The 10,583-nt window shown below is 43.9% G+C and overlaps 2 protein-coding genes across 6 annotated transcripts; one reads left to right on the top strand and one right to left on the bottom strand.

The window, feature by feature from the left end:
- Window positions 1-2,346: 2,346 nt before the first annotated feature.
- On the bottom strand, window positions 2,347-7,568 carry prdm4 (PR domain containing 4). The gene is made up of 12 exons (XM_082510543.1): window positions 7,482-7,568; window positions 7,126-7,192; window positions 6,813-6,928; window positions 6,015-6,203; window positions 5,150-5,920; window positions 4,913-5,062; window positions 4,705-4,823; window positions 4,518-4,603; window positions 4,303-4,430; window positions 3,500-4,054; window positions 3,248-3,416; window positions 2,347-3,145 (listed from the first exon to the last, which is right to left on the bottom strand). The coding sequence occupies exons 3-12, from the start codon at window positions 6,925-6,927 to the stop codon at window positions 2,788-2,790; spliced, it is 2,640 nt and encodes an 879-aa protein (XP_082366669.1). The 5' UTR covers window position 6,928; window positions 7,126-7,192; window positions 7,482-7,568; the 3' UTR covers window positions 2,347-2,787.
- LOC309692235 (achaete-scute homolog 4-like) lies at window positions 7,508-9,728 on the top strand. Of its 5 annotated transcripts, none has more exons than XM_082510548.1 (4): window positions 7,508-7,576; window positions 7,729-7,838; window positions 8,864-8,916; window positions 9,013-9,728. In XM_082510548.1, the coding sequence occupies exon 4, from the start codon at window positions 9,017-9,019 to the stop codon at window positions 9,554-9,556; it is 540 nt and encodes a 179-aa protein (XP_082366674.1). In that variant the 5' UTR covers window positions 7,508-7,576; window positions 7,729-7,838; window positions 8,864-8,916; window positions 9,013-9,016; the 3' UTR covers window positions 9,557-9,728. The 5 variants fall into 5 exon arrangements, with proteins under 5 accessions (XP_082366674.1, XP_082366672.1, XP_082366671.1 ...); XM_082510546.1 differs by having other exon boundaries at window positions 7,729-7,866; XM_082510545.1 differs by lacking the exon at window positions 7,508-7,576 and having other exon boundaries at window positions 7,653-7,866; window positions 8,837-8,916.
- The last annotated feature ends 855 nt before the right edge of the window (window positions 9,729-10,583 follow it).

The raw sequence follows: 10,583 nt of genomic DNA, 5'->3' as shown, positions 1-10,583 counted from the left end.
GAGACCCTGTGAATATATTCAGTTGTATGTAGACGTACAGTTGAATAATAGATACACCTGGATCACTGCATTGATTCTTTATGAAATGAAATGTCTCCATGTTTGGAGATACTCTCTGAAATGGATGGACACAACATGACTAAACTGATACCACATGAGCAAATTAATTTTTTTTTCCTTTACTGAATGCACTGAGTAAGTGCAATAAGTGAGCAATAGTGTTTAGTACTTCTCCAAAAGACACTTGAAGCAAAGTAATCTCATTATAATAAAGGCTTACAAATTTGAGAGACTAGCCCATGTCTCAGTTTTAATTACGTTCATTTCAATGTAATTTATATAGCACTAACTCACAAAACTAGTTGCCTCAAGGTGTTTTATATTTATATTTATATTATTAGCAAGACAATCCCAACAATCACACGAACCCCCAACAAGTTAGCAGTTGGCAACAGCGGGAAGACAAATTTACTTTTAACAGGATGAAACCTTAAACTGAACCAGGCTCAGGGAGGGGCAGCCATCTGTTACAACCAGTAGTTGATCACTTAATGAGAAGTACAGAGATTCACATTGGTGGAAAAGTGAACAAAAGAATGATCATCAATTCACATTAAGAAAAACTGCTGATAGCTAAATGACTGTTGCTGCTACTGTCTTTAGAGGGTGTCCTGTAAAGATTACAAGAAGAGGGGCAGGGATAGCTCAGTAGGTAGAGTGGTTGCCCCATGATTGGAAGGTCGGGGGTTCGATTCCCCTTAACAGCTACCCTGAGGTACCCCTGAGCAAGGTACCGTCCCTACACACTGCTCCCCGGGCGCCCAATGGCTGCCCACTGCTTCACTAAGTGAATGGGTTAAATGCAGAGAGCAATTTCCCCACGGGGCTCAATAAAGTACAATAAAGTAAAGATTACAAGAAGAGCTCAAGAAACAATCCTGGAAGAGTTGTTCAAAACAAAATTTAAAAAAACGGAGAAACAAAAATATACAACACTGTTTCGAGGGGACACGGTACGGGACATCAGCTGCAAAGCCTCATTCCCACTGTAGAGCACGGTGGAGGGAGCATCATGGTTTTGGGCTGCTTTGCCATCTCAGGGCCTGGACTGTGAGAAGTCACTGAGGGGACAAATGGTTTAAGGTGGTATTTTGAAGTGGTTACTTCAAAGATGGGAACCAGGTCACAGTGAGTTCTCTTCAGAGCAGTAAGTCTGGTTTCAATCAGCTTGCATTCAATGAAATCAAGCTGGCAAATAAATCCATTCTTTTTATGGAAATATTGTTATTAGCTGTAATTTAAAAAAAGAATCTATTACTGTCTGCATTTACTGGAATTTACAATAAGTAGGGATGGCTGTAGCTCAGGAAGTACATCTACAAATTAGAAGGTTGATGGTTCAATCCCTGGCTGCTCCAGTCTGCATGCCAAATTTACTTGGGCAAGATACTAACCCCAACTTTCTCTCCAATTGGAGTATGAATGTTGAAATTCCTCTACTAATAGTGACATGGTTGCTTAACTTCAGAATGAAATAGGCACTCAGTTGGGCTCAATCGCTGTAGCTGGCTCAGAGTGATTGCAGTGTGTGCGAAATCAGTTTGCATTTATAAATTATCTGGCGAGTGATTGCAGTCAGTTTGGAAACATGTTGCGTCCCACCAGGCAACCTGTACAATTGCCTTACAATCTAAAGTGGTCGGTTACAGAATTTAAAAAAAAGTGCAATCACTAAGCAAACACTACGATTTTCCTAGTCACAAGACTTTTACCCCTCCGCTGTAGAAGGCTGATGAGGAATTGTTGGCAGGCGGGCAGACGGGTAGCATGGACACCCAACAATGCAATTAGGGATTTTCAAATCTATACCATAGGTGCATCACCTAAAAAAATCTCAGAGGTGTTAAAATCTTGTTGACCTGGACCTTAAGGTAACGTTTTTCTGAAAATCTTGCAAATCTGATAACTCAAGGGGGAAATCCTCAAGAAGACTTTCAAATGTATTTATCATTTCCTGGTGCATTTACCAGGAGGCTGAGGGGCAGCACTGATGGTTCTCATTATTTTTATTCCTAGTTTCACTCAAGTGTAATTAAGCCATTAGTTCCTGGCTGGCATGCTCGACTTCATACGTCACAAAAACATGCTCTACAATTTGTTAACAGTACTAAAAAATGCTGACATCAGCAGTGCTACCCTTTACTCTCTCGGTAAAGCGCGAATGGTGTTAATTTGAAAGTCCTAGATGATGTCCTTGAGTTAACAGATTTGCAGGATTTTGAAAAAAAGTTGCCAAATTTTCTTTGCAACTTAATGAGATGACACATAAAAAATATCAGTCTGCTCTATAGCACAGTTGTTCGTTTATTAAAATATGCATTACACAGTATAAAGCTGCAACATTACTTTAACACCCAGTGTGGGATAATGCACCATAAATGCCTACCATATTACTCTGTAGCAAAAAAAAAGGTTATCAGCCACATTACTGAGTGAGCTGAAGAATTAAGATTAAGAGAAAAATAATGAATAAATGATAGCTTATATGAAACCCGAAAACCAGTAATTACACAGGCCTGAGTCATGAGAGGAAAGAAAATACAGTCAGATCTCAGATTATTTTAGCAGCTCTTGTGAGAAACTAGACAAAAATGTGGCAGTTCAATTGTACTGATGGCCAAATATGTTATTATATATTCAGAAAGTTATATTTGGCAAAAACGAAAGGTAAACATCGATAGTTTTATGAACTTAAATAAATAAAACATCTCAACAGGCACAGTGTTGTCAGTGAGGGGGTGACAGGGACTTTTCAGAGTTATATCCACCGACATCTAAACCGCAGTCTTCACTATTGGCCGAGTCAACCAGTCTCTCTCTTCCTCTTCTGCTGTCGTCGTCGTCCTCCTCCTCCTCCTCCTCCTCGTCTTCGTCGTCAGCGTCCTGCTCCTTGCGGGACCCCCTTTCTGTCTTGGGCCCTTTGCAGATCTTGAGGTGGCGCGTGAGGTGGTATTTGGTGAGGAAGGCTTTGTTGCACTTCTCGCACACAAAGTCTCGGCGGCCCTCGTGAGAGTTCATGTGCTTCTTCAGGTGGTTGGTCTTGAGGAAGTGTTTGTTGCACTTTGGGCACTGAATCCGCCGCTCACTGTCATTGAGAAATGAAGGAGATTTAAAAACAACTATTAGACACTCTGGATTCTGAGAGTACAATCCATCTGTTGACTTTTAAAGCAATGAAGTGACGCACTGTGTGTGAGAGAACATGTGCTGCTTCAGGTCGTGTTTCCTGATGAACGCTCGATCGCAGAGGTCACACTTGAGCTTCTCCGCCCCGGTGTGGATGAGCATGTGCGACGCCACGTGGGACTTCTGAGTGAACGACTTCTCGCAGACTGTGCATCTGTAGTTCTTCTGACCTGTCAGTGCGAAAACATGTGTGCATGTGTTAATCAGTCTGTGTGCCGAGCATCTGAAGTTACACTATTTACGCTGTACCTACCTGTGTGAATTTTCAGGTGCATCCTGAGGTTGCTGGGGTCGCTGAAGGCTTTGCTACAGTACTCGCACTTGTGAGGTTTCATCCCCACATGGCCCATGAAGTGCACCTTGAGTTTAGTGGATGTAATGAACGCCCGAGTACACATGCTGCATTTGAATTTCTTCTCCCGCACGTGGCCCTGACCTTTTGCCCTGGAGGTAATGTTATCAGAGTTTCTATCACTGCCGCCCCCGCTGCTGGCGCCGGTGTCAGTGTTTGTCTGCCCTGCAGCAGGGTTGTGACAGGGCCACGGGGAAGAGGAGGAGCTAGAGGTTTCATTTGTCAGCTTGTCTTCCTGGTGAGAGTGTTGCTGGGGCTGCTGCTCCTGTTGCTGTTGCTGCTGAGTTGGTGGTTGCTGTTGCTGATTGTGGTCCTGCTGTGATGGGCTGTGGCTGTGTGGAGGTTGGGTATGGCTGTGGTTACTGTTATGGCTGCCAAGATGAGACTTAAGGTCAGAGAAGGAGGCGCACTCTTTGCCACACTGGCAGATCTGACCCTCGGGTACCTGTGTAACACCTGAGAACCAAAGAAAAGGAAGTTAGAGAGTTGAGAATGTGGGCCAGTCAATGGCATCTATTCCTTCATCCTCCAGGAACTGCCTGCATACTCTCACCATATGATTATTGTGTACCAGGAGGTACCTAGGACCCACTGCACCAATGTAGGGTCAGACAATGGGTCCAGCTGTTTACTCACACTCGTACTAAATGAGGGTTCCTTAAATTTATACAGAGGGTTAGACATATTTAGTCATGTCCGCTCACCCATCAGCCTGCAGTAGTCTCTGCTGTAATAGAAGAGCAGCTCCTGGTCCGGGTGGATCTCAGTGGTTGTGCAGAAGAAGAGTTTACCGTTAGCAGGGTACGCCACCAGATTCTGCTCTTCATGTGTCCTGGACACACAAACAAAAACGTGTTAATTTTAATTTGCATTGTGGGTAATGTAGGCAACAATGGCATATAAAAACACGAGCATTCACCGAGCTTTGCGGACGAACATCATCCAATTGCATTCGTTCTCATCTGTTGTCACGATGCAGAACTCTAGCACGTTGTTGTGGTACATCTGTGACAGAAAAACTTGTTTATCATGCGTTCCCATGCTTTCATCGTGGTTTTGTATTGAATGTGGCAACTGCACTCCTAACAAAGGGCCACAAGATTAACCTTCCATATTTGAGGTGTGTCCTTTTCCGGCCAATCAGAGAGGTCCACGTTGCTACAATGCTGGCCAACCATTGGTCCAAAACAGGTCCTTGGTGGAATGACGTCCCGTGCAAAAACTCCTATGAGTGCAACCACATGCACATTTAAACATGAGCTTAGAGTAACATCTGAGGTCTGTCCTCATTAATAATCAAGTTTCTTTTCTTACCGAGCGGTTCGTCGGCAACAGAGATACGCAGGCACAGTGGACGCGGGAGAGAGAGGCGAGCCCGGCTTTGGATGGGAGCATCTGGGATGAAAGTGACTGGGCCATGCTCAGGACAGTCTGAGGTATATGAGCACTCACACAGTGTGCACCCTAAAACAAAAATGCACATTAGCTTTAAAGATTTCTCCATAAGCTATCGATTTTACTTGGATAGGAGACTTGAAGTTAAAAACTCACAGATGCTGTAAGCATTGACCATGTTCTCCTTGTTGGAAGAGGAATCCTCGAGCTGCAGCGTCGAGTTCACCAGCACCAGGTTGTTTTCCGGCCCCAGAGAAACCTCAGCAGTGATGGGGGACACGTTAACGGCCTCCAGCCCCATACCAGAGTGTCCATGCAGAGACACAGGCTCCAGCTGGTTCTGGTTGGCCATGGAGCCGGTGAGTACCACACTTACTACGCCTGAGTTCAGCTCCCCGTTCGTGTGGAGTTGCTCCCCAAGTCCCCCTGCTCCCCCTCCCCCCGAGTTGCCCACTCGCCCCCCCATGTGATCCTGTTCCATTACCACTGGCAATTCGAGCACAGGGGGTCCATGCAGGGGCATCACCCCACCAGAAGAGTCCACCCCTGTCAGGCCCTCGTGAGGCTGGGGCTGCCTTCCCCCTCCGAGCTGCTGCTGGGTGTCAGGCACCGGCACTACTCCGACTCCATCCATTGAGGCCAATTCCTCCCCCATCCGCTCAGGAGACATGGGACTGCTGACACGTGACTCCATGGCAAGCCCTGTAGAGTCCAGCTCATGAGCACCTGTCTGGTGAAGGTCTGCCTGACCACTAACTTGTCTGGAGTCCATGGGCACCAGGCCCTGCTCCAGTGGGCCTCCAGGGCCACTATAGGGATCCAGACCTGAGGAATTGTTACTGGGCACAGACAGGGTCCCATCCATGTTAAGGCTGCTGGGATGAATATACTGAGGTGGAGGACGGTCTGCCAGGTAGGACAGAATACCTGTAGACCAAACACAGAGACCGTGTGGGATATACAACTTAAATTAAACATTGCCCTCGCCTCTAGATGAGTGTTCTGAGAAACCTTAACCCACCTGGCAGTATGTGTCGGAAGTAGCTGCTTTCCAGGTGAGGGTATGGTGGAGGGGGCAAGGAGTAATTCCTTTCAGGCAGGCCGCACATCACCCCTCTATCACTCAGTGGACCCATGGGGAGCATCAGAGACAAGGCTGAAGGGAGAGAACCAAGGGAAGGACCCAGACTGGGGATGGCCACTGGCATACCTAAACTCCCAAACCAAAGAACAGGTAAATACACACTGACGCTTGAGACAAGAAAGAATAATATGCAAATGAAAAATATGATCTATCTGCAAACAAAAACATTTTATACACCAGCTATAAAGTGAAAAATAACTGTCAATAGCTGTTTAATTAGTACATGAAACCGGGTTAACACTGACAACAGAAATCTGGACACAGTCATGTATGCCCCACGAGTCTGAGCAGGCCTCTACACAACCCATATTGTAAATATATGTAAATATGTGAGGATTGTCAGGATGCTTTCAAGCTTGATACCTTCATTAACAAAAATCTAAGTGCAAGTGTAACTTCTGATGACGAGTCAGTATTTTACAAGTATCAGTTAGAAAACAAACTAAATTTCTTATAATTATAACTTTGTTTAACAATAAGAAATAATTATTACAATATGCTTTGTGACTTTTTCTCCTTATTGGGTCTTCCAGAAATCAGAATTAAAAGCAGAATAGCTGGAGTGAGTATGTTTTGTTTATAAAGGACAAAATGTGTGGACCATCACAGATCACCAGGTCGGTCTAATGTGTTCCCAGCTACAGCATTAAGAGCAGGAAGCAGCGTGTTCCATACCTGGAGTGGGAATGGGATTGTGCGTGGGGGAGGTGGGCAGACCCAGGTGGCTGGCACTCACTGAGGACACGCTGAGCTGGTCCATGCCCACAGGACTGAGGTTCATGTCATTCATCCTGGAGAGTCAACATCAGAGGCAACCTGAGCGTTTAGCCAGAAAGCTAGCTAACATACACAAGTAAGCACATTTTGGGAGGGTGAGGGGGTGAGAAGGTTATTGTACCAACCTCGCGACCGTCTTTTTTTCTGAAGGGAAGCGTTTAGTAATAAACAGAAAGCACACAATGTGCACACAGATTAAGTACAAACTTACCTGAATTTAACAACTGAGGTCCTGCAGTAGCCGTGTACATCTGAGTGGTGCTCCTACATGTCTGTCCCTGCGAATTAAAGACAGTAGGCTTGAAATAAACTTAAAGCGCATGACACTGACAAAGAAGCTAAAACTAAAGTCAACGTTATCAGATTTTTTTTTTAAAGAAAATAAAAAAGCTTTGCAACTAGCTAGCTAGTTAGCCCAACATCTCCGGACTGGCCGCACTGTTAGCTTTGTTTGAGCGGTTTCTGCTGGGCAGTATTACACGTGTAACTCGATACGTCCGTAAGTGTTGCTTTGTTGCTGAAACGTTGAGGATTTTAAAAGGAAAAGCCGTGAAAACAACAACATACCAACACAATACCTCCATGACCTGGGCCATGACAGTACTGCCTCCCGGCGCATGCGCCGTAGCATAGAAGGATGGAGGCGCGTCGGCTGATCACAGGTCAGTAAGAGGGATAACCTCCTCCTAATTTACCTTTAGTTTTTAATATTTACTATTTAATGTTTTTATAAATCTGTGCGGTGTTTCTTAGTGAAAAATGTAACTAGGAAACGCTTATTTGCTTTATTTTGTTTCCTTTGGTGCTTGTTTAGCTGTCCAGGGAATGATGTTGGTGAGTACGAACACGGCAAAGAGGCTGTAGTTCGGAGGTGTCAAACATAGGGCCCGGGGCCCGAATCGGCCCGGCAAAGACTCCAGTCTGGTACGCTGGACGGAAGATATGGTGGAGGGTATAAAGTTTTGTTCTTTTAATTGCATTTTTATAAGATTTCCAGCTGTTCCTGCTAATAAAGAACGCCCCCCCCCCCCCCCCCCCACGCACACATACAGCCACTCATACACTAAAGTAGGTAAATAGTAGACAATGAAATGACAGAAAAGTTCTTGTATTTTTACTGTTTAGTAAAAGCTTATTTAGATTCTTCACTATTCTAAGAGACATATTCTTATTCTTTTAAATAAAAAAATACTATAAAAGGTAATATTTTAATTATCTAATTCTATGGGGTTTGTTTAGGTTGTGATTTTTCTTCTTGCTGCTCCAGTCTAGTTCTTGATTTACTGATTTGTCAGATAAACTTGAAGTTAATCTTACACTCCTCTGCTGTGACATTGAGGAGTGTGTGTGCTTTTACTACCAGTTGGTGATAAGTTTCAATTTTTTGGCACTGAAAGATTGAATGCTATCATGTGGAACAAATAACTTCATGTTATGATGTTTCATGATGGTTTTACGTACAAATGCTACCTTCAACTCATATTTTGTTGTTGGATTAGGATTTCAAGGACATACAGTCCCTTGCAAAAGTCATCTATTATCATTGTTGAAAAAGAAAAAAGAAAACAAAGATAGATGACTTTGGGATATTTTATCCCAAAATACACCAAATAAATCCTAATCAACATCCATAAGGCTAATTGTTGAATAACTTACAATGAAAATTACTTATAAGCCAATAAAATTTTCCAATCTTTTTTTGTCCTGCTGAGAACTGCTTCACACTGTTAGCGGAAGGAAGAAAACGTTGTGTAAACAATTTTATCTTGTTGAGAAAAGCTACATGGATTCATCTCCGCCCAGGATCACACCCACCCATGTCAGCAGCCTCAAAACCCCCAACAAACAAGCTGTCACTGACTACATCGAGGGCAGCCGACTTTGTTGTTGTTTTCTTTTCTTTTCTTTTCTTTTTTTTAAAGATAACACGTTTCATCTGCAAAATTCAGAAGGAAACTCGCGCACACACCAGTGATGGTTGTTGTGAGGAGGCTCTGACGAGGTGAGTTGAAACGATTCATTTGGTGCTGGATGGTTTGAATCGATGTAATACCCTCTGACTTTATGATAAAAAATGTATTTTTTCTTGTTATTTCAGCAGAATGGCTTACCACAGTCAGGGGATGATGGAGCACATTTCACTCGTCCGTCCGCTGGCTCTCCACGGCATCTCCATGGACAACAGCGGAGCGCACCGTCAAGACGCGCTTCGCCTCGGACTGCCCTGCCACCTGGACGCCTACTTTGACCCCGTGCACGGACAGAGATTACCCTGCAGACGATTCTCCTACATCCCCTTTCACGGACCCCTCGGTGTGTGCGATTACTCTTTCGAGCCCGCGTTTATCCGGAAAAGGAACGAACGGGAACGGCACCGAGTACGCTGCGTAAACGAGGGTTACGCGCGCCTCCGGGAGCACCTGCCTCACGAGTTCGACGACAAACGGCTCAGCAAAGTGGAGACGCTGCGAGCGGCCATTGACTATATCAAACACCTGCAGAACCTGCTGGATGTAAACGTCTCCGGGGTGGAGGTGTCACTCGGAGGGGCGCGCAAACTCGAGCGGCTACAGCAGAGCTCGGAGTGCACTAGCGATGGAGAAACTCAAACCAGCCTAAGCGAAAGCGGGGATGTTGTTTAAATAGCCCTGCCTGTCACTCAGACCTGCTGTGTATGATCAAAGTGTAAAAAGGAAAAAGGGACAGTAAAGATGAGCTGTAATTATTATTGAGTCGTATTATTTTTATATCATGCAGTCAATGAAATAATAATGTCTTTCTTCACTTTCGGAAAAGGTACATGTTACAAAATAATCCCAGCTCATTTATGTCATCATTAAATTGAGTTAAAAAAAAAAAAGCATTAACGTCCAATTATTTTTTTACCACATGTTACAAGCTCTTTGTGGTTGAAAAGTATCAACAAGGTTCCTGAGCTTGCTTTTGACTAAAACATAACCCTGTGCGACATGTCTCTTTAGAGAGACTTTAGAGCAAGGGTGTCATGAGGCCAGGGGGCCAGAACTGGCCTGGCAAAGACTCAAATCTAGCCCAATGAGCGCTTTGGAAATTATAAGCAAGTACTTTTGAACTTTTAACTGTATTTTCATAACGTTTACAGCTTTTTCTTTGGATAAAGACCTCCCCTTTTTCCATTCATACTACACCCAAATGATATGTAACCGATAAAATGACAAAAGTTCCTGTTTATCCACTATAGAAATTTAAGTTTGCTTGTGTTTTTTTTCCATAGCTACCGTAATCGCATACAGTACAGTAATAGCTACCAGAGCTTTTTCTGTAATTTAACATATTCAACACTTTTTTTTTCTTATACTAAGACATCTCAGGGATTAAATGTTTAGCTAAATGTCTTTCCACTGATGGAAAGGGGGAATTTCAACTGGTCCAGCCCAAATAACATGTGTGTATGTGGCCTATGATATAACACTGGTTCAACATTGCTGTGTCAGAGTCCCATTTTTATCCATCCTTCTGCCATCTTAACTGCATATTTAATTCAGTGTCACGGAGGAGCTGGAGCTTATTTCACCTTTTACTGTGGAACCTCGGGGTGCACATCACATGTTGACAGTCTCTTTGCTCTCCGGTTACTTTGAAATGTTTTCCTCAGTTTTAAAGCGCTGGATTTAGATACAAATAATTTCC

Source organism: Aulonocara stuartgranti (assembly GCF_965226115.1).
Source record: "Aulonocara stuartgranti genome assembly, chromosome: 17".
Lineage (NCBI taxonomy): Eukaryota > Metazoa > Chordata > Actinopteri > Cichliformes > Cichlidae > Aulonocara > Aulonocara stuartgranti.
The sequence above is the reverse complement of the archived record's forward strand: the minus strand, read 5'-3'. Positions and strand labels throughout refer to the sequence as shown.

What these genes read in the sequence shown, in the direction of transcription:
- prdm4 (XM_082510543.1), bottom strand. Translation starts at nt 6,927, where the DNA reads ATGAATGACATGAACCTCAGTCCTGTGGGCATGGACCAGCTCAGCGTG. An exon ending in ACACACCTCAAATATGGAAG is followed by an intron (nt 4,604 to 4,704) that starts GTTAATCTTGTG and finishes TTTCTGTCACAG; the next exon opens with ATGTACCACAACAACGTGCT. An exon ending in AGACTACTGCAGGCTGATGG is followed by an intron (nt 4,055 to 4,302) that starts GTGAGCGGACAT and finishes TTTGGTTCTCAG; the next exon opens with GTGTTACACAGGTACCCGAG.
- LOC309692235 (XM_082510544.1), top strand. Translation starts at nt 8,732, where the DNA reads ATGTCAGCAGCCTCAAAACCCCCAACAAACAAGCTGTCACTGACTACA. An exon ending in TGTGAGGAGGCTCTGACGAG is followed by an intron (nt 8,917 to 9,012) that starts GTGAGTTGAAAC and finishes TTGTTATTTCAG; the next exon opens with CAGAATGGCTTACCACAGTC.